The sequence below is a fragment of the Ictalurus punctatus genome, chromosome 23 (genome assembly GCF_001660625.3).
Source record: "Ictalurus punctatus breed USDA103 chromosome 23, Coco_2.0, whole genome shotgun sequence".
NCBI classification, from domain to species: Eukaryota; Metazoa; Chordata; class Actinopteri; order Siluriformes; family Ictaluridae; genus Ictalurus; species Ictalurus punctatus.
In genome coordinates this window covers 14,680,869-14,705,278 of record NC_030438.2, presented here as the reverse complement: position 1 = coordinate 14,705,278, position 24,410 = coordinate 14,680,869, and the positions used below count along the sequence as shown (strand labels likewise).

The 24,410-nt window shown below is 37.6% G+C and overlaps 1 protein-coding gene across 1 annotated transcript in view; it reads right to left on the bottom strand.

The window, feature by feature from the left end:
* Nucleotides 1–2,680: 2,680 nt before the first annotated feature.
* itga8 (integrin, alpha 8) overlaps nucleotides 2,681–24,410 on the bottom strand; it is a 109,291-nt gene continuing 87,561 nt past the window's right edge. The window contains exons 23-30 of the mRNA XM_017453733.3: nucleotides 20,165–20,245; nucleotides 18,562–18,667; nucleotides 17,415–17,573; nucleotides 13,980–14,093; nucleotides 11,594–11,707; nucleotides 7,260–7,361; nucleotides 5,590–5,712; nucleotides 2,681–4,346 (exon numbers count right to left, since the gene is read on the bottom strand). Of these exons, the coding sequence (XP_017309222.1) occupies nucleotides 4,257–4,346; nucleotides 5,590–5,712; nucleotides 7,260–7,361; nucleotides 11,594–11,707; nucleotides 13,980–14,093; nucleotides 17,415–17,573; nucleotides 18,562–18,667; nucleotides 20,165–20,245 (889 nt within the window). The 3' untranslated portion in view covers nucleotides 2,681–4,256. The remainder of the gene's footprint in view (nucleotides 4,347–5,589; nucleotides 5,713–7,259; nucleotides 7,362–11,593; nucleotides 11,708–13,979; nucleotides 14,094–17,414; nucleotides 17,574–18,561; nucleotides 18,668–20,164; nucleotides 20,246–24,410) is intronic.

The following is a 24,410-nucleotide window of genomic DNA, read 5'->3' as shown; positions in this document are numbered from 1 at the left end:
TATAGCACCCCCTGCTGAGCGGAAGAGATTCCTCGTGTTTGTAGAGTTAGGCTATTAGAAATTTCAAATGAAATGCGAAAATCGAATGTCGTTATATTGAGTTTGTGACATAACATCAGATTTGAATTGAACTGAAATAGAATTTCGTCATTTGCAAAAAAAATAAATATATCAAAACATGAATTTCATGCTTAAGTGCATGTAGTATTGAACATCCATCCATCCATCTTCTATACCACTTATCCTTCAGGGTCGCTGGGAACCTGGAGCTTATCCTAGAGAGCATCAGGCACAAGGCAGGTTGCCAATCCATCGCAGGGCACAATCACATACACATAATCATTCATACACTACAGACACACCAATCAGCCTGTCTGGAGGAAACCGGAGTACCCGGAGGAAACCCCGACAACACAGGGAGAACATGCAAACTCCGCACACACACAGGGCAGCGGCAGGAATCAAACCCCTAACCCTGGAGGTGTGAGGCGAACATGCTAACCACTAAGCCACCGTGCACCCTCTATTGAATGTATAAAATTATTACTAAATAACTATATTATATATAAATGTTAAAATTCAGCAGCATGGTGGAGCATTGGTGCTTCACACCACCAGGGTTTCCGGTTGGATCCAGAAGATTCATCCTTGGGTTATCGTCTGTGTGGAGTTCATCTGTGTGTTCATCTTGTGTCCCTATGAGTATCCTCGTCGTTTTCTGGTTTCCTCCCACCTCCCAGACCTTATCTTCTCCTTGGCATGTCCATCCCTTCCCTATCCATGTTCTGCAGATATTCCCGACATCCAGCATACAGTTTAAGGAGAAGTGACCCCACTCTAGGATGGGCTGCAGATCACTCTGTAACTCTAAGGGAGTAAATGACACATTGTCCCATACAATTGCAAATGTTTGTAATAATCGATTTATGAATCTTGCCTCGAAAAATGAACAAAAAATGCTGATCTACTAATAACCACTACAACCATCAATATCTTAAAATCTTCAAAAATACCTTTTTACTAGATTTTCACCATAGATGAGTTATTACTGAACTATAAATCCTACTGTATCTGTACTATATCTTATGGTGTTTCAACAGTATCATTTACAGCACGAGTGTAAGTGAGTATGCTCACTAATCTAGCTTGCTACCTAACTAGCTAGGTTGTTAATGTGTCTTTGAAATGCAATTATCAGCAACCATAAGCCATCATCATTTCACCAATTGTTTAGAAAAATGATAAAGTCTGATTTCTATAAAGAAAAACGACTGAACGACTTTACAAATGAGCCAAATTAAACAGTGAGGTAGCAGTTTTTTTTTTTTTGTTCAGATAAGGGAATTGTATTGTTTTGTTTGACTTTTTGTTACACTATTTGTCTGTGCTTGGGCGCTGGCTTCTAGACCAGACTACATCTTTGTATTCTCTCACTGAAAACTGGCTTGTACCGCAGATAATGACAAAATATTTTTTGGTCAAGTTAAAAACCTTTTGCAAGGACATCTCTGACGCAATTAAAGAGATCTTTCGCTTTGAAGTCCCACAAGACCCAACGGTGGGTCCATCTTATGAGTAATACCAGAAGGTTTTGAGGGAAGGAATAAAATGCACTTATTAGAAATACTACCGGTAGCAGTTATTAAGTGCATCACTTAAGGCAGAGCCTCCATCATACCATATGTGGATTCAAAAGGTGTGGGAAATTTATGAAATGGAGCGAATAACATATTTGCTAAGACTTCAAGAACCTACATTTGTATAAACACGGAGCCCAGTGATACATCCATTTTCTATACTGCTTATCCTACACAGGGTCACGGGGTAACCTGGAACCGGTAATGGCCTATCCCAGGGAGCTTGGGGTAGAAGATGGGGGACACCCTGGACAGGGTAGCAACCCATCGCAGGACACGATCCCACACACATTCACACACTACGGACAATTTCGAAATGCCAATCAACCCACGGCGCATGTTTTTTAACTGGGGAGGAAACTGGACTACCCAGAGGAAACCCCTGAAACAGGGAGAGCATGCGAACTCCATGCACACAGGGTGGAGACGGGATTCGAACCCTCAACCTCGGAGATGGGTGACCCCACCCCCTCCCCCCACACACCCCTTTTTAATGGCACAAACCTGAAGAAACAGTCAGCCATTCTTATAAACATATACGGTACAACCCATATATATTTTGTAAAAATATGGAATACGTGAAGACAGCTAGAAACTATTATAATGTAGATGAAAATGGAAAACTGGATGGTGTATTTGTAATGTACATGATGTTTGATGGAATAAATAAATAAATAAATGTTTGTATTAGGTTTGTTCTAGTTCATTCAAATCGTGACTGCTATTATTGGCTCCACTAGATAGCACCCTATAGCATAAGTCACATGTGATTGCTTCATGACTTAGTTTACTTTGAGTCTATGAATTTATGGTCATTAGACGCTCTTGTGCCACATGAGAAAAAAAAAATGATGAAAGAGTGCCTACTGCAGGCATAATATTGTATCTGCAAGGAGGAAAAGGCAATTCAACTTAACGGCAAATTATATTTGCTTGGCCGGCTTCAGGTTGAGTTCATACAGGAAGCACTGTTTAGTTCGGTTGCTGTCTCAGAGCTGTTAACCTGCTCAGCAGAATTCCACATAAATAACACAAAACTCCCAAAAAGTGAAATACAAAATTTATTAGCAGGTGTCATTAATATTTCTTTACTAGTATGCATTTTGGTTCTTTATTAGCCTTACAGTTACAATCAGTGGTAAGCAAATCTGTTCAGGCACCAACAAAGTTTTCAGTTAGAGCTAATGACATAGTTTAGGTATGTCTTAAATTTTGTATATTCTCCAAAATGTCACTGCATATATTTTATATTGGTGATTTATAATAAAATTTAAAAATAAAATAAAAATGAAGGTGACGCTGCTGAGTTGATCCTCATAACGATTTTGGGGCCATTTTTTTCAGAATATGACACAAAACATAAAGAGTATGAAGCTATTATCGATTGAAAGAATGAACAGTGAAAAGGTATATCATCATTCCCTTTTTACATTGGCACCAGTCATCCATCCACCAATCATACAGCTTAAAAATAATTCTCTTTTAACGTTATATACAAAACAACCTGAACCTCAAGTTCAAAAAACATCTCAATCGGAGCCAGTGTACAAATGATTTTAGCAAGTCAAAAAAAAAAGAAAGAAAAAAAAACAACAAAAAAACAACAACAAACAAATATCGCAATATTGCACATATTTATCAATTCATATACTACTCCTGTGATGTGAACTGTTCAGCTGGTAAAGTATTATAAAACACATGCTCTAATTAAATATATTGCAATAAAATCATTACTGAGTAAGTATTCTTAGAACACTGGTGGAAAATTTTAGAAAAAAAAAATTATAAAAGGTTTTTCTTAAAGGTTTTTAGTGGTTCTTGAATCCATCTTTCTATGTGGACCCCTCTATCATGGACAAACATTCTGCTGTTGCATAGAATTTCTACACAGAACCTTTAAGGATTACCTCACAGGCACAACTGAAAGAACCCTTCATGTTTCTAGATTCAGCCTTTTTAAAGTGTGTGGGTTTCAAGCAAGAAAGCATTTTTTCCACAAAAAAATGTGCTAGTCATTATTCCATGGTATACAGTGTTCTTAATTGGATGCTGTGTTTTTCATATACAGGAGTGTGTGTGCACATGTGTGTGTGTGTGTGTGTGTGTGTGTGTGGGTGGGTGTAGGCACTCAGAGAAGATTTTAAGACCTGCGAAATCAATTGAATATAAGGTCTGGAAAAGCTCATCTTACAGCTCATAGAAACTCTCAGCAGTGTTACAGTTCTTTAAGGCAAAGTGAGCTGTGCATTTAAGAGAAATCCTGTTTTCCCAGCGTACATTGTTCAGTCTCGGTGTGTGTGTGATTGTCTTTGGGGTTTATAACGCAAGAATCAGGATTTCTCTCTTGCAGTCCTTAACTATCACTTCTCTTTTCACAGCCCTGGAGGGATCCGAGAAAAAAGCACCTCAGATCCAGAAACCCACGCTCTGCCTGATTCGAATAAAGTTTTCCATGAAAGACAGTGTGAACCAGCTTACAGATCCCAGTGCAGCATGGGAGATCGGATGGTCGTATTGCTAGTTCAGGCACCCTTGACATGCCACAAGTCCCTCTATCAAAGCTCATTCACCATCTTCATGGATATTTCTTCCACATTCTTGTTTTCCCTGTTCTCTCTTTTACGCTTCTGTCGATTTCTCGCCCGTCAGCTGCTCCTGGTCCGAGACATCGTCATCTTTCGGTGGCCGCGCTCGATCAAAAAATCCACACTGAGGAACAAGTGAAGAGAAACAGACAAGGAGGAAATAAATAAATTAAATTACATCATGTGTGGGTTAGTGATTATATATATATATATATATATATATATATATATATATATATATATATATATATATATATATATATCATAGACACACACATATATTTTTATAAGTAAAGTATTTCTTTAAATATTTTTATTACTTAAAATTCCTTTTCATATTATTATGCACTTTTATAAATATAATTTTCATTCAATTTTTATTCTTTTTAAAAAAATGGTTAAATTGTTGTCTAAAATATTAGACGTTGATGACCAAAATGATAGAAAATGTAATGTTCCTATATACGAAATACGTGCTGTTGTGGAGGTAATTTTTTTATTTTATTTTTTAAAATCTTCAATAAATAAATAAATAAATAAAACAGACAATTAAAAAAAAAATTAATTTGGGATTTTGTGTAGATATTTTGATCATGGCAAATTCTCTAGAGACTGTAAGAAATCAGTCTTAAATTGATTCTCCATAATTGTGGACATTATGCATGAAAGTGTTAACTATTGTTTGCATTTGTAATATGAAGAAAAGTGCTATAAAAATAATATATATCTATACACACATTGTACACACATTGTACACACACTCACACACACTGTGGACATACTGTGTATGTATGTACCGAGAGAGGACGCCACATAATTTGAAAAAAAAGGGCAAAACTGTGTGATATTTTTGAAGCGCTAAATATTTCTGAATAATCTGCAACTTCGTTACATATTTTGATCCTGATTTTTACTACTGTGTAGCAGGCTTTTGTAGTATTTGCCTGGCACAAGTCTGATGCTGTGGCTTTGCAGCAAATTTCCCTAAATGAAAAATAATTATTAGTGCTTATTAATTTTAAATTATACAGTATACATGAATATTATATATAAAGTAATAACTACAGAACTGACTTAACTATAAATGTATAAAAAGTAGAAGATATATAAGATGAATTACACACTTTGGGATGTAGTGTTATAAGAAAGTAATCAACCTGAAGCTGATTATCGATTCTAAAGCAGCATGCCCTCTCATATTTTATTCCATTATATACTATATATAGGGAAGAGTTTTTGTTTTATACATTATAATAAAACTGACATCAATTCATGTATGTTTATGTATGGATGAGTGTGTGTATGGATGAGAGTGTGTATGTGTGTGTGTGTGTGTGTGTGTGTGTGTGTGTGTGAAGCTGCCATACCTTCCACATAACCAGGGTTAGAAAGGCGAGCACCAGCAGTCCCAGGAGGATGGCCAGGATAATCACCCATAGAGGAATGGCAAAGGACAGATCAGGAATCGCCCATACCACATATGTACCGATCTACACACACACACACACACACACACATAGAGGGGTTGAGACTAAGGTATGCATGATCACATTCATAGTTACAAACTGAAATAATCAGTGCAAGTCTCTTCTGTGATAATGTGATTGGAAAACATAGGGCTACACAGAAGCATTTTTTTTTTTACTTTAACACTACATTTGGCTTACATTTAGTTGATGAAATCTGGGACAAGTGTTTGTTAACAAACCTTTCATTCCTGATAATGAATTAACACCAGTGTTACAAAATAGTACTGGATTTAAAATAAATTAGTCATGTCAAGTGGGTTTTTACTGTCATTCCTCTATACACCAATCAGCCATAATCAGTCCAAGGAAGGGCAACAGGCAACCGGTGAATCGGCAACAGGGTCATGGGCGCCCAAGGCTCAATGTTCTGCTGGGAAACCTTGATTCCTGGCATTCATGTGGACGTTACTTTGATATGTACTGTACCGCTTATCTGAACATTGTTGCAGACTAAGTACACCCCCTGGCAACAGTATTCCCTATAGTCAATGGCCTTTTTTAGCAGGATAATAATGCGCCCTGCCACACTGCAACAATAGTTCAGGAATGTTTTGAAGAACATGGCAAAGAGTTCAAGGTGTTGACTTGGCCTTGAAATTCACCAGATCTCAATCCGATCGAGTATCTGTGGGACGTGTTGGACAAACAAGTCCGATCCGTGCAGGCCCCACCTCGCAACTTAAAGGATTGTCTTGGTGCCAGATAACACAGCACATCTTCAAAGGTCTTGTGAATCCTTCCATCGACGGGTCAGAACTGTTTTGGTGGCACAAGGGGGACCTATGCAATATTAGGCAGGTGGTTTTAATCTTATGGCTGATTGTTATATAGCTTGTACACATTAGAATGAAATGTCGTTTCTCCAGGACCATGGTCCTGGGCGCCACCATTTTGGTCAATAGGTAATACTAAATATTGTAATCTGCCTAAATCCTATATCCAAAATCCTAATAAATGACATAAAACACGAAGAACGGCACATCACAAGCTCACAAAACATTTCTCCAGTTACCCTTTTAAAGATTTGCATCTTGCAGCTACCCCTTTTGTTGATTTAATCACATTGCCCTGGCAGGCTCAAATGTTCCTCAGTGCTGAATGGATGCCAGTAGTGATTGAGATATAAAATGTGTAAATTGAATTCAATTGTAAAACGAACACATTTTCTTCAGCCTCACTCGCACATCACATTAAAAACAAGTATGTGCTAAGTGTAAATGTGTATTTTTTGTCCCATACCAGGGCTCCTTTCTTTCCTTAAGCTCTACTTATTTTGCAGTTTTCCCAGACTAAGCTGGGTTTAAGTATTAAAGCTTGAAGGTCTGGAACCTAAAAAAAGGTCAGAATTGTTGACCTTACTTCAAATAACCCCATAATCCACCTCACCTTGCTACTCAAAATGTCAAGCACATCTGACCTTTCCAAGTGTTTATTCATCTCAACCTCTCATTCCGGTTCCCCAGTCCTCAATTTCTTCCCCTTCCCAATGCACACATATATCTCCTTACCGAGTTACTCTGGTGTGGCAGGGTCTGCGGTTTGATGCGGTACGGCATGCCTGTTACGCGGAAGTACACGGTAGAGTTGACGAGGTAGTTGTCATTCCGCCTCTGAGAGAGAAAACGTTTTAGGTAGCAGAAATATAATATAAACCATGCAGAAACACAGTATATTCACACTCTCTCAAACACGATACTTCATACATCAGCATGCCGTTTTAACCAATACCCATACAGCAATTAAAAACATTGCATAAAGCAAAGATTTCTGATCATTTCTGATGAGCCGTGTCAGTAGAATTGCTGTTTATGAAATTAAATCAGAGTGATCATGTGTTTTATGGCTGTTACACCAACACAATTAGAGGAAGGATTACAGCTGATTTCTTGAAAATGACTGGTCAGAACGTGTGAGGCTCAGACAGTAGTTCCGGCTGTAACGCGAACAATAGGTTAATATTAATGCTCTCGTTCTAATACGTTATTGTTTCTATAGTAACAGCTCATACACAGAGACTTGTACGGCAGATGCGCCACACAATCTAAGACAAATAATAAACAGATTTTTAAAAAAGTGTTATTTAAAGGAAAAAAAATAATCATTGATATGGTTAAGTTTTTTATTAGGAGCTATTTAATTAACATTTATGGAAGGAGTCCCGGGTGTCAGCTCTTTGTAACAGTCATGGTGCTTTGCAAAGTTTCCCAGCATGGAGGAGAAATGCTTTACGGCTTCTCGGTAAAATGACAAGCTGTGTTTTCGTTAGAGAGAGAGAAGCTGGTAAGGGAATGACATAGCTATAACTTATCGTAGCTACAACTTAAGTGATAACAGGAACTTAATTTGCCTTACGGATGTTCCACAACATTTAAATCAAACAATAAACCGTAATAATAATAATAATAATAATAATAATAATAATAATAATGTTTATTTATACTGCTCTTTTATACACTGACATGTAGCTCTATGTTTTACAGTGTGAGGTAGGGCAATGTGTGGCAATATAATATCAAGATCGTGATAAATCATAAAAAAACGCTTTTTCTGAGATATCACTGATATCAAATATATTTTTAACAAAAATACATTTAATTACAAACTGATTGAATATTAAAATTTTGACAGATTTTGTAAACTTCTTTTGTGTTCATTTTAAAAAACATATCGTGTAAATATATAAATCCATTCATCCACTGTATCCATCCATTTTACAAATAATTGTATTTAATTTTAATCAATTACATTGCCATATTAAAATTAATTATATAAATATATAATTTTAATTATATAGGTTTTTATATAAAAAATTTTATACACATAAATGTATATATTTGTAGACATTATATAAAGGACTCAAAAAGGGCTCATGAAAGGTAAATAAATAAAAAAGTAAAATAGGCAAATAATAATAACAATAATATATAATAGTGACAAGAAGAATAAAATACAAATAACACAGTGTCTAAATACAGAATAAAATTAAAATTAGTAAAATAATATAAAAGCAATGCAAAAATTACATTACAATTAAAAGTTAGTGAAATGCTAAAGTAAAAAAATATATATTTAGTGATCAGGTCTGATATGATGCAAATGTCATGCGATTTGTCAAGATGTTAAAATTAAACTGTGCTTACAGAAAACGTGCGTTTGTGATGCTTTTAGAGATTGTATAATACAAACAAATGCAAAACGAATCAGAAACTACAGATTCATCCCTTACTTGTGATTAAAATGTTCTGTCAATGCTGATAATACACATGTGGAGTTTTTAAGTGGACGCTGAGCTGTAGTGATTCAAGCATGAAGAAATGGTTAAAAAAAAACCCCAACAAAACAAAGGATGAAAGACTTTCTTCATCACCCTCTTTATATCATGCTCTCTCTCTCTCTCACTCTCTCTCTCAATCTCTCTCTCTCTCTCTCTCTCTTATAGACACAGATCTGGTTCTACTCTGTGTTTCAGTTGCAATAAGATTAAAGATGTTTAGGCATGACAAGGTTAAGCCTAATTAAGCCATGTGAGTCAGAAGGGTAAGGTGAAGAGACTTGACGTTAGCACATCTTTTCTGTATTAGCACATGGTTAACATCACCTCCTCTCCCTCGCCATCAGTATCTATGGTTGAGTCATTCATTTCAGGATGTGTGCAATAAGGAAAGGACAGCCATGAACTGTGGATGTATAGCCACCATTACAGACCCCTAAAATAAAACCTTAATAAATGAGCCGCAATCAGTACAACGCTCAAATGGTCTTGGGAATTCATGGTATTGTCCCAAAAGGTAGAAACTCTAGAGTCGGAGGTGGAAAAATCCGCAGCCCAGCCACCTAACGTAGATTTAATGTCCAAGCTATTAGTATTTTACTTGTAGTTGCGTTGCTGAAAAGTAGGTTCAACTTCCGGAAAAACTAAACTAAAACAAAGCAAAAGATTTCATTTGGTATGTACAGTAGCTTTGTTTAAACTTAGTGCACTTGAAGTACGCTTGAAGTGTAACTATAGTGCGAGCTACACGTTCTGAATCCCACTACCTGCTGCACTACATACATCGACCGAGGCGTGATCTGGCTGAATGATTTGTACTAGCTGTGTTAATTAGTGTGCACAGATTGTACAGGGTGTCCCAAACGTTGCCATACATACTGGACTACATTTGCCAGCACCATGTCTGTTGTGCCTTCGTCATGGATGTTGGTGGACGTCCAATTCTTGGTCGGTCCGCAACACTTCCTACACTTCCAACACTTAAACAAATAAGTTCACAGCAGTGTCGCTAAGTATGAACAATTTGGGAAGACATTTTGCTAAAAAGTGTTCATTTAGAGACTTTTGGGACTCCCTGTAGATGAGCTGTTTTCTGAATCAGGAACACTTGCCTGAATTGTCCACTTCTAAGTGTACTAAATGCTAGAATAGACTTTTCTATAACAAGATTTCTTGTTAATGAGTCTTTATTGGTCACATATACATTAGAACACAGTGAAATTATTTTCTTTGCATATAACAGCAACCACACGTGGTTATACACGTGGTTAAGGTCAGAGCACAGGGTCAGCCATGATACAGCACCCCTGGAGCAGAGAGGGTTAAGGGCCCAACAGAGGCAGCTTGGCAGTGCTGGGGCTCAAACCCTCGACCTTCCGATCAGTAACCCAGAGCCTTAACCGCCAAGCCACCACTGCCACTGTTAAGTCAGTGCATACTAACACAGAAATATTACATGTGCATGAAAGACAGTGGAACGTTGGCTTCATTAGATGAAATATACAGTACAGCTAGACGTAATTTTATCACGTGATCACGAACACCTAAACCACGTTTATACACAATGAGCACTAGTATTTAAGCACTAATATTTATATATAGCACTCCCTGTCTAGTGTCTGGTGTACTGTAAGTAGCGACCAGCCTTGGGGACTAGTTAACTAAATGTAGCGACGCTACTAACTTTATTTTTTAGTAGTATAAAAGTAGCTCCGCTACATTAAAATAGTGTAGCTTTTCTCAAACAAGTAGCGATGTAGTGTGACCAATCACTACATATTTTGCCCATGTACGGTTTAAGTATTAATTGTATTATTGGATGGTCTGTAAATGAAACAAGACTCATAAAACTAAACTCATTATTGTCCAGGATTATCTTTAAATTGTGTTTCATTTCTTTATGAAAAATTATACAGTTATTCATATGCTGATTCACAATCATGACATACTAAAATGTTGCCCATTTAAGTGGATTTAGTGTAGTTAGCTACTTTTTGTTATTAACTTGTAGCATAGCTAACTACGTTTCTAAAAGAGTAGCATGAGTGTAGCTTAACTACTTCAAACGACGAGTAGCTTGTAGTTTGAAAAACTACATTTTCAAAGTAGCTTCCCCAACATTAGTAGCGCCATTCTCGATTATTCCATGCTTGACTACTTTGTGTTTATTTTTCACGTCCTAGTCCTTGTTGTTGTGTGTTTCACAGTTAACTAAACCATCCATGACAGTTTGCAGCTTTTTTTGTGAACTCACTCAACGCTCATGTAACTGAATGTGTTGACTTATTTAGTGTGCTAACTCAATAATTGCTAAATAGGACACAATATTGCAGTGAGTCACTAAAAAACTAGTGGTTTTTCTAGCGAATATTCTCAGTGATGCATTACACTGTCCTAAATGTCCAGATGTTTATTTTTTTATTTATTTTTACTTTTCCTGGACGGCCATTAGTATTTGGGATACACCCCATGTCTGTCACTATTTCATGTTTTCCACATGATCCAGTTAAGTTTTCTTTCCATTGTGAGAGAGATAGATATGCATTGTGTATGTGTGTGTGTGTGTGTTACCTGTAGGAAGGTATGAGCCCAGAGTCTTGATTGGACTTTGACCACTGCACTCTGTCCTTGATCCAAACGGCCCACCGTGCACTCCAGCATCAGGCAATGGATATTAGAGCAATTCTACACACACAGAAAAGGGAATGAGGAATCAGCTGTTAAAGTGTTTAAGTGTGCATGCTTTCAGAAACGGCAGTTAATTTGGAATGAAGGATCATGCCGACCATATGTGTGTGTGTGTGTGTGTGTGTGCGCATGTGCGCATCACACTCATGACTTTGGGCTTTGCCTTATCTTTTCCAGACCTGTGACGGACACACACACACACACACACACACACACACACACACGCACGCACACACCATTCCCCCAAAGAGAAAGCTCTAAATAATCGGAGTGATGAATGTCCAGCTTTGCATTTTACAGGTGAAGTGACCCTCAGAGGGTACAGCAGATCCTCATAACACATGTCAAAGTGAATTTAAGAGTCAGGATGCCAAACTGAGGGCTGATTTACACATCGAATCTCTGTGGTGCACTAGGGGGCAGTGTTGCATGTACCAAACCAAAATGTACTGTACAGAACATGAAAAACAGAAGGAAGTGGACAGAAGTAGTAGAATTCCATTCAAATTGATTTTTTGTTTTTATTCTTTACTCGTATCATTTGTTCTCTTATTTCCTTCCTATTTATATGGCAGCCTGGGAAAGAAGTCCTTCACACTGTACAATTGTGACATTTTCTACTATATAGTTCTGAAAATGACAGTACAGTCCAGTTTAAAAATAAAGTCCACCAAATAAGACACCCTGGATGGGATACCAACCCATCGCAGGGCACAATTGCACACCCATTCACACACAACGGACAATTTGGGAACGCCAATCAGCCTACAATGCGTGTCTTTGGACTGGAGGAGGAAACCAGAGTACCTAGAGGAAACCGCCAAAGCATAGGGAGAACATGCAAGCTCCATACACAGAGATCAGAGGCGGGATTCAAGCCCCTAACCCTGTAGGTACAAAGCAAGTGTGCTAACCGCTAAGCCACCGTGCCCCTCTCCAGCTTGTTGTCTCAGCCCAAAATTGCATGAGTAAATAATTCTTTGCTTGTGTGTTAAGTAGCAGTCTTAGAATCCATAATGTGATGATTTAGTGCCATCATGAACAAAAAAGTCCAGACAACAAAGGGTTGACAGTGCGAGAAATTTTTTGGATGAAAATCTCAGAATGAGAGCCACCGATAGGAGAACGACATTGGATTATGAAAAATACGTTACTGCCAATGGAGAAACCAAACATGATTTGTTGAATTGCAGCATCAGAGAGATCGTCTCTTAGACGTCTCATCAGAGTTCTATGATGACAAGGCAAAAAAAAGGATGTGGCATGGAAAGAAAAGCTTCCTGTATCTTTATTACATAAAGTACTTGTTGAAGAACCGGCATTCATGTTGTCCTCGTTAACTCCTCTTGGCTCCAAACTCCTCTTCTTCACCTTTTAAAGTGTCATTTGTCTAGGCATAACATTGCCACTGTTATTCTAAAGGCTTGTTTCGAGGATCTGCATAATATAATCAAACACAGGGCATATTAATTCATTCATTCATTCATTTTCCATACCACTTATCCTACACAGGGTCACAGGGGAGCCTGGAGCCTACCCCAGGGAACTTTGGGCACAAGGTGGGGGACACCCTGGACAGGGTTCCAAACCATTGCAGGAACAATCACACACTCATTCACACACCACGGACAATTTAGAGATGCCAATCAGCCTACAACACATAATGGGCTGGGGAGGAAACCGGAGTACCCGGAGGAAACCCCCGAAGCACAGGGAGGAGGCAGGATTCAAACCCCCAACCCCGGAAGTCTGAGGCAAATGTGTTAACCACTGTGTAAAACTGGGTTAACATGAGCATATTGACCTAGGCAAAGTTAAAAAGTAAAAGTAATTAAAAAAAAAGTTGAGCCATCCAAGTGTATTATCGGCAGAAAAATGTCATTTTGGCTGATTAACCTGATTTACTGTCTTTTTTGTCTTGTTTTCAAGAGTTCAGCCACAGTGCCATCCAACAGACTTTCCCAGACTGCCACACATTTTCCACGCACACCTCAGAGTCCTCATCTCCCTCCAACAATTCACTCTCAGTGTTTTTGTACAGTTGTGAAACCACTTTTGGAGATTTTAGAGGTGTGCATGTTTATACCTTCGAAAGCTTCACTTGCCCACAAACCCCTTTAATGCTTCTGGGTGCAAAAAATATAAGAATAATAGATTATAAGAATAATCCATCCACATCTTTGCAGAATAAATCGTAAAAATCTTAAATAGAAATAAAATAAACCAGCGAGTTGGAATCACATTTGTGGAAGTACGTGCGTGTGTGTACCAGTGTTTTGCTGCTGTAGCTCTGTGTGGTCGTAACAGATCTCTTGCGACGAGTCGGCCTGCTGCTGTTGCGCAGAAAACCCAGCAGCTCAGGAGTGTCCTGCAAAGTGGACGTCTGAGAGAGAAAGAGAAAGAAACAAAGACTTAACCGACATGCTTGACAAAGGTTTAGGGTCCTCTTGAGGGATAGCCCTAAATTCCTTTCTTTAACTTTTCTATTAAAGCATCTGTTCTATAGATTAACAAAGGTTATATCAATAATCTATTGCACCTAAAGCAGAATATAGGGTGTTTCTACAACAACAACAACAAAAAAAACAGTCCCACAGTCTACTGCATGTGAAGGACATTTTAATTCTTCAACTTTAGGCTTATAGAGCCATATTCAGACATAATATAATAAACTCACTTCTGACAGGAGTGATCTACTGACCAAAATTGTAAACAGAGGCATGTCTCAGTTGCGTATGATTCTGAACCTGAAGCCTACAGTAAATTCTTGTATGATATCGGCTCGACTGAAGAGCAGTATTACGTCCAGCGTTAGTCAGAGACACCGCTTATGTCTTGGACCGAAAGTTTTACGGATAAAATTCTGAACAACACTTAAAGCTTAAAGTTAGCTGTAAGCATAGCAGGTGAGCGCTTGGTCAGTTTGTCCTTTAAACTCCTGCAAGTTTTCTTTACAGGACAGTGCATATTAACAAATTTTCCATTAACATTAATGAACAAAAACACTGTCATTATTTGACTCATTTAACAAATCAAAATAGCAAATTGAGTGATAAAAATATGCAATAAGAATCCTGACACACAATACGATTTCCTGGCCTCCATTTAGTATCTTGTGGCTACATAAAATTATCTCGAAGCATGGCACAAAAATTTAAATACAAAATAAACAAAGTAGTACATCGACTGCTATTATATAAGCTCACGAATAACGAGCGTGGAAGCCATATTGTTAAATTAAACCCCATTTCCAGTGATTAGTGTTATAATTACTGCAAAATAATTAGATGTACTATATCAAGTGCTATTGTATAAGCTCACGAATAACGAGAGTGGAATCCATATTGTTATTATAATTAAACAGTTTTGCAGTGATTCATGTAATAATCAAGTTAAAAAGGATCTGCAAAACCCGACTCTGAATATAATTAGCATTCCCTGAGTAAATCTTGATATAAATTTGAAACTTAAGTTGTCGACTTAATCATAATCAATCTTACATAACAGTGGCGAATTTTCTACAGAGTTTCTGTAGAAAGAAATCACAGGGATTTATCTCCACAAAGAACATACTTATTCCCCTCATGAACAGGTCTTCACTTTCTGTTCCTTTTTTTTTTTTTTTTTTTAAACTTTTGACTTTGGAAATGGCAGTCTCTATTAGGCTATAGAGACTTACAGGGTTCTTACAGGGTATGATGATGCGATCTTTGGTTCTGCTCTTCACCTAGACAAGCACTGCAACTGACTAGAGCCATAGAGACACCATTTACAAGTGAGCAATACCAGCATGACACATTATGTCATCTGGGAAACACACATTTGTGAGTGTGTGTGCGCATGTGCTGATCAAAGTCCCTGAACGGCTCGTCCTTCTCTGAAGTCATCAGTAAAGTTGCAGTTATAAAGTCAAGACATACTGCAGGGACTTTAAAGCCCCCGGCGCAGTACAAACCCGCAAACCATTACAGAGACCTGAGGTGTGTATAACGCTTTTATAGCCATTGCAAATGAAACCAGAAACAAGGCAGAGAGGCATACACATGTACCATATGCTGAAAAACAGACCTGAAAGAGATTTGCAATAGCTGTTTGTTGTGTAAGTAAGAAAATGTGAGCAAATTATGTAAAATGTGCAAAAAAAAGTTTGTATGTATGTATGTGTGTGTGTGTGTCTGTGTGTGTGTGTGTGTGTGTGTGTGTGTGTGGGGACACATTTTTAGATATCCACAATGGATAAATCTGACAGTTTTGACACTGTGGGGACATAGTCCCCATTGGGAAAACCTATAAAAAAAACTAAACTAAAAAAACTAAAAAAAACCCACAACCTTAATTAGTTGCATTAATAATTATATCCTCACAAGGTCCTCACAAGGATAGTGAGACAAGCATGTGTGTGTGTGTGTGTGTGTGTGTGTGTGTGTGTGTGTGTGCACGCGCATATGTGAGTTAATGAAAGAGACAGGGGCAAAGCAAGGAGTCCAAGCTTAATGATAAGATATAAAATGCACGTGTTCTGCCAGCTGGAGGTAATTTTGGGCTGAAGTGGCAGCTGGACTTCCTTGTTGCCCCTAGAGGGAAGGACTGGCTGTCTGGCCTTGACTGGCCCGGAACCAAACCCTTCCCCTCTCTTCCTCTGCTAAGGACACTATTGACACTGTATATAGCATAGCCATCCCTTATGTTCTTGCTAGCCACTAAGCCACTGTGTAAAATATCTTACAGGCGAATTTAACTAATATTTCTATTAGATTTCAAATACAAGATTATCAAGCATTTTTCCAGCTATTTGTATTTATTTCACACTTGGAATTTTATTATCGTCTATTGATAGATAATTTCAAACCTTTACTTTCAAAACTTTCAATAAGAAGGTTTTATACATGAAATGAGTAAATATGTTTACTAACAGGCTCAGTGGTGTTCCATTTCTTATATAATAATCTCATAATGAGACATATTTTACAACTTTTCCTTTATTCGTGATATCTCTACTTGCCATATGTAGAGACTATATGTACAGTGTATGCGACTGTATTATTATAAATTCAAAAGACATGGTCTGGATCAAAGATAAACTAGGCTTGCAAGCCAGACCTCCAGCATCCAGTAGAAAGTCTCATACATTTTGTCAGTAAACACAACCGAGAACCATCTAATCTCTAGCACATTGGCAAACATACGAGATTATCTCATTTACTCACCTCTAACTTCTTCCAACAAAACTCTTTAATAACGTTTTACAGCAGCATTTGGTGAACATTTTTATGTCTTTGACTCTTTGTGTTATAGTGTTCAAAGATGAATGTCAAGCCTGGAAACATACGGTATACAGAAGTGCACAGAGCCAATCAGATTGCAGCCTTCAACATTCTGAAGGTTGTGGCCAGAAACGTGTACAAAAGATATCAGACGCTCCTTAATCTGTAGGCGTAGCATCTGAAGCAACTAAAGGGATATTAAGAGAGTACTGAGTGTGATAGAGTGTAATTTATTTATTTATTTATTTAATAAAACCGTTAGACCCTTCATGACTGTATCTTTATTTCTACACGTGCCTCGGTTGCCAAGTTTATATTCTCACTAACTGTTTATGTATTTTTTAAAATCTATTTGCCTTAAATCTTGTCCTTATATATATATAAGTAATATTGGCAAGTCCACTGCCAATCAGTAATTCTATACTGTGAGTGTGTGTTACCTCAAGTTCCAGTGGGTTAAGAGAGCCGTTGATGCGACAGTGAATCGGTCCATCAGTGACGATCTCCATGGCGTAGAGCAAATGCTCGTCCCGATAACGACTGGGCCATCCCACCTCCAGAATTGTGCCACTCACAGAACTTGGACCTTTATTATACAGCTGAATGTATGTGTGTTGAGGATCAGACAGGTATAAAAGAAATAACAGAAAATTCTATTAGTCAGTGATTACGCTAACAGTCAGTTCTTGGTCAGTAAATTTTTTTAAAAAACAACAACAAAAAAACCAACGGGATAATATCGTAACAATATACCAGTATACAGTTGCAATCAAAATTATTCAACCCATTATGTTAACCCATTAAATTATTCAAATCGTTATAAGCTGCATTTTCATTTGAATTTGGGGAAACCACTTGAAGCATTTGTTGTGCTGAACTATCTCAATGGCTTTTGTTTGATTTATTCATCGCAAACAGCTGAAAGTCTGTAAATGTTGACAGTAAACCTGATTTGCTATGGGGGTTGAATCATTTTTTAAATTTCAACTGTATTGTCACACTCCTACAGTAAATCACAATGTGATATAGGACTGACACCGACAACCAAACTCTTCTTGCACTAACATGAGGCAGGCCACACAGCGTCTGGCTAACATTACAGTCAATTAAACCAATTATCCGCTACAGGCAAACAAGAACAAGAAAAGAAATAATCCAATACATGCTTGTGCATTTGTTCAGGGTCCTCACTATATATTCCTATAACTCAAGACCTTCATTTGAACTAGTCTTTTGGTTCAAAATGAAGTGACCTGTCATAGTGAAGATTGCTTTAGAGTGAAATATGAGGATCATCGTCTGTGTGCTTTCTATTATATCTTTATTGCAATAATATTACCTTGACTCTGGTTAAGAATGATGCCTTGGCCAGTGTGTTTGTGCGTGCTTTCTAAGTAATGAGTACTACTGGTCTGGATGGCTTTGATCAGACTGAAGCTTGCCTGTGTTTACTGTTTTTGGTTGTTCAGTTTAACGGAGCAGCGCTGACGCTCTTCCTCTATTCTGAGAAGCAAATTATTCCCACATGGTAATGCGCTTCCTCCTCGGCTACTGCTGCCACCTGTGTGTGTGTATGTTTTTGTGTACCTCATAGATATGCTGGATCTGAGGCCCAATATCATCCTCTCTGACTGGGTTCTCTTTGGGCTCCCAGTGAGGAAAAGGAAGAACTACTTGAGCTGGGAGAGAGACACTAATTGAGAGAGAGAGAGAGAGAGAGAGAGAGAGAAGGAAATTGTTAATTCATATAACATATCATACAAGATTGTAGAGATTTATTTATGGTAGAAATCTTGCCCTATAGTTGTATTTGCAGTTTTAAGGTAGATTGATATTAAATATTTGTAGTTGATTCATTGGTTCATTCATTGATTCATCTTCAATAACTGCTGTATGCTGGCCTGGTGGATCCGGATTCTATCCTGGGAACATTGGACGCAAGTCTGGGATACACCCCTCTACACGAGATGCCGGTTTGTTGCAGGGCTTCATGTGTGCGTGCAAGAGTCACACACACACACACACACACACACACACACAACACAATCCACACCACGATTCACACACACAGTACTGTGCAAAAGTCTTCGGCACCCCCTTTTTTTTTTTTAGTATAAACTTGGTTATAGATTTTTAGTTTATGACTTCTACATTATTGAGTTCTGCAAGATGCTCAGTAAAATGTACCAGCTAATTTCCTTATAAAACTGTACAAACTATACCCGAGACTGCAATTAGTCTTAGAGCAAAGGGTCGTCACACCAAATACTAACTTTGTTTCATTTATTACTGTTTACTGCTCTTTATAGTATTTGTTTTAATGTAGAAACATTTAATATAATTATTTCTAAAAGGCATCTTTATTCTACAGCAATTCTTTGCATGTGCCTAAGACTTTTTCACAATACTGTACATTCAAGCATAAGGGCAATTTAGTGTAGCCAATTCACCTACCAGCATGTTTTTGAGTGGAAACCACTATTCCATATATCCATATGTGTGTGTGTGTGTGTATGGGCATGTCTTTGTGGGACCAAATTGTTACCACAAGGATATAAATATCTAACAGTTTTGAACTTGGGAGGACACTTAGCTGGTCCTTTAAAATTTCTTTATTTATTTGTTTACAGAAACTGTAGCTTTTATTAAAAAAGACTAAAAGAGTGCAAAAATGTCCTTTTGTCTACTGAGCTTAAGGTTAGCTTTAGATTTAGGTGCATGCATATGATTATTTAGCTGCATTAATAGTCATACCAGTGAAAGGTCCTCAGTAGGAGAGTAAGTGTTGTGTGTGCTAATAAGACAAACATATCTGCTACTCAGGTTCCCTGTTTATTTATTTATTTTTTCAAATTCCATTCATAACCATCAAACTTGGTGCCCAGTATTAACTTCTGAATTGTTCTATTGAAAATATCTGTTCTATGAAAACCTGACTTGTAAGTATGGGTTATTTTGAATTCCTTCCTGTAATTAATTACATCTGTATTATTTCTTTTTTCTATAAACCCAAATAATTTCATCTCATTTCGTTTGTGAATCGGGTCAAACATTGTGAATTAGAAAGAGTAAAATATATATTTTTTAAATTATTATTATTATTATTATTATTATTATTATTAGTAGTAGTAGTAGTAGTAGTATTAATGTGGGCGAGAACAAGCTTAAAGAAGTGGTGTGTTCTTCTCACCCTCTGATGTCCACCTGCGCCCATGCGACGATGTTGAGAGTCAAATTCACAGGGTTACTCTTCGGGTTATCTTTATTGGTGCTGGAAGACACAAACACAAATGTGCACACAACCACACAAAAGATTAGTCTTATGCCCATATTATAGAGCGATATAGTATTTATACAAGGACGTAGTCACCACTGAATGACTGTCCTTGTATAACAGCCTGTTCACTTCATGTTGGAATTATTGATGACAACTCAGAGAGTCTACTTCAAGCAGTTTCTCTTCTCCGACTAGAAAATTGGTTGTTTCAGTGACAACACACGCAACACCTCAATGGATGCACTGCTGTCTATTAAAGGTAGCAGTTTGTTAAACCATATTTTAATGTCATTCACTGGTTTAAGATGTTAAATAGCTAAACAAGCCTATACTATAACTATTATTACTATATCATTATGGATTATCACTATGCCATTAGGGCTGATAGGGAATGTTTGATACATATGTATATAGATACACACTGAAATACTCTGACTAGTGATTACATGTTTGATGAACACGAGTGGTTTTTACGAGTTGAAAACTCCTAATTACCGTAATTCCAACATGACGTAAAAGACAGCGGGTCTCAGAAGGGGAAACATTCCATTATAAGTGTATGGTTGTCCTTTGGGGAGTACTAAGAGTGTGTATGAGTGTGTTTGTGTTGTCTGGTTGGAATACAACAATACTGCCAACTGTCTCGCCAATCATTCCACTGAGAACTGCAAAAACTCAAACTAACCACACACTCGTCACCAAAAACATTATTATTTGCCCAAAAGTATGCACGCGTACACACACACACACACACACACACACACACACACATGGTTGTTGAAGTCTGGAACTAGTTGTTTACATAAAGTGTCAATCTTAAAGGAAGCTTCAATAGTGATCTGGTTCACCCTCGGTGGATAAAACACAGTACACACTCTTCTCAGTGTCATAACACTGCTGTGAGGAACAAAGCACAGACACACAACTCTTCTATCACGGGACATCAGAGACTGACAGTGTGTATCAGTGCACATCTCCACACCGCAGAGAAACACAAAGCTGTGCGGATCGAATAACTGGCAAGAAATCTACTCTGACTGGCGAGTAATCTACATATAAACCCACAAATAAAACATACACACACACACACACACACACACTCAGTGGCTATAAAATAAAAACAGTTGTTTGTGCCAAGCGAGCTGTTCTAGGTATTTCAGAAACTGCTGATCAGCTGGGATTTTCATGCACAACAGGCTCTAGAGTTTACACAGAACAGCTAGGGCTGCACAATTAATCGAGTATTGATCTCGATTACGATTTTGACTGCCCACGATTAAATAAACATGTTCGACTACGATATTGACGTTTAAAATTCGTCCTCCGCTCATAGAAAACTCCTCTGCATATCAAATCAAGCGCTTCCTAAACTTACAGCCAGTCACCATAGATTAACACAGGGATGAAGTCATTTTGTAATGCCAAAAACGAATCAAGTTAGCATTTTAGCCGTTCGGTTCCATCGTCCCGAAGTCAATGGGTTTTTTGAATGGGATTTTCATTAAAAGCTTGAAATAAGGTCTGTGCTGAACACAAGCTCAAAATATTTTCATGTTTAATTCTACGACATAAAATACACCAGTAATACCCTACTCGTTATAAATATTTTTAAAGCTTTTACGTGTATTGTAAAATCCAGTTGGTAATATATTGCTAAATGGGACTACAAACGTTGTTAGGGACATTAAATGTCATCATGCCGAACAGGAAAAAACTTTGCAGATAAACTGGTTCGGGTATGCTGTGCACAATTCCCCTAAAAAAATGTAGATGAAAAATCCGTATTATGGAAAATGTTTTAAATCAAGTTTGGAAAAGTTGTTGGAAGCTTGGTGATGGTGACGAAGTCGAGCGACTGTGGTGTAGTTCGTTTATAGCATATGGTTAGCTTTTTATTTCTGGTGACTGTATTTAGGCTTCAAACTTCATAAACGTTGTGTTCATTTGTGAAAATTATCTTAATGGACTAAATGTGTTAGTATTGTAAAATTTTGTTGAACACAGAGCTCTTATTTTTGTTGCAATAACCAAAAGCCTGTGGGAAAATCCTATTGGGTTTTTTCGAAGGAACCGGTGTGATGCTAACTTCTGGGTTCCGGTACAAAATGACCTCGTCCCTGCAACACCCTAATGGGTGATTTGGCTGCGTCTCTCCTAATGTAAACACTGTTATTGCCTATAGTATTTTCTGGTAGAAAGCAGGATTTATGTTTCCCTCTATTATTGCAAGTTGCCCAGTCCCTGAAGCAGCAAAGCATCCCCACACCATCACACTTCCACCACCATGCTTGACCATAGGTATGATATTCATATTGTGGAATTCTGTTTTTGGTTTACGTCAGATGTAACAGGACCCCTGTCTTCCAAACAGTTCCACATTTGACTCATCAATACACAGAACATTCTCCCAAAAAGGATTGAGGCTCACCAAGGTGTGTTTTGGCAAAATTCAGACGGTTAGCCCAGTGTCATAGATTTGGTGAATTAGTAATGCTTCAATAAATAGCATTATCATTTAAAAACTATATTTTGTGATTACTCAAGTTGATTTTTTTTATCATAGATTTTGTTTTCATTTCTGAAACCATTTAATATGAGACATACACAAAGACAGAAGAAATCAGAATCTGTATACAGAAAGGGGCAGTTAGTGCTCTCCTCCAAGTGTGTCAAGTCACACTTTGATGAAAAGATTCAACGGCTTCATGTGTCTTGGAGGAAGCACACCCAGCAGGTCCCTAAGTGTTTTACTCTGTGTCTGTGCCTAATCTCCAGGGTTGAATAGACTCACATTTTGATTTTACACCTGGTCATTTTATATGTGTTTTGAGTAAAGAATAATATCCAGATAGGGAATATTGACATAAACATGAAAATATACTCATAATGGATTTAAAACCACTTCAGGAAGTCTTAAGATGCATTTTAGCCAGATATTATACAAGTGTAAATACATTCGTCTCTCCAAGGCACATTTGACTCTGTCAGTATATTATACCAGAATATACATGGTCCCTGACACTCATGGAAAGATTTGGACAGATAGCAATAAACATGAGAGATGAGATGATAACTGTTTTGTGGCTTTATTTTCTTCCCCATGGTGATTCAGGGTTTATTTATAAATTTATTTATTTTGGTTTTATTATTTTTGTCCAAAGGCTAGAGATGCTAAACGTTTAAAGTACGTTTCCCTGAGACGCTAACTTCTTGGAGTTTGTTTTCTCAACCCAATAGGAAATCTCTCACAAACACTATAGAATAACATAGCACTTCTCAACTGGTGGGTCAACATTTACCTCAGATGTATTGGTAAATTACTTAAAAATGGTATTGTATGAGTACAATTACAAAGTAATAACACTTAGCATTGACCGCTAGCCAACTTTTCTCCACGGTGAGAAATGTAAACATTGTGTCACAGCTTGTGAATTCTGAAGTATCACAAAAAAAACCCCACACATTCAAAGTAGAGAATACTAATTCAAATGGAATCTTTTCACAAACATGACACCATTTGAGCATAGCTTCAGATCACGGGAACTAGCAGGTGGAAGTTTTATCAGTTGATTAACAGAAAGAAAGACACAACATTGTTCAAGCATGCAGTTTCTCTCGCTCTTTCCTGTATTTGTTTCTTCTCAAATGATAATGAGGATGATTTTTAATGGACTGTGACATGCACTTAACATAAACCACCTTAACATAAACCACCTGGTGCACGTGCACACACACACACACACACACACACACACACACACACACACACACACACGATACAGTGGAGTGGCTTTACGGTATAAGATCAAACCATAAGGGAGATTTCCCTCCTTGCCTTCCTTTATATTAGCAGTGTGCCAGCTTCTAAGAACATACCCTCATAGCACACTCCTCCTGCAACATGTGTATGTGTGTGTGTGTTGTATGTGTGTGTGAGAACTAGAAACAACACAGGATCAAGTGTTATTATAACACATGTTCTCAAATGCCGCCCTAAAGAGAGGACAAGGACAAGGAAAAGAATGAATGTTTGGACATCTGTGAATGTGTGTGTGTGTATGTGTGTGTGTGAGCATGGCTTTGCTTTTGTGTCTCAAGTCTTTCCTGTAGCAGGAATAAATTTTGAGAAAACTGTGTGTGTTGATGAAAAAACTCAATC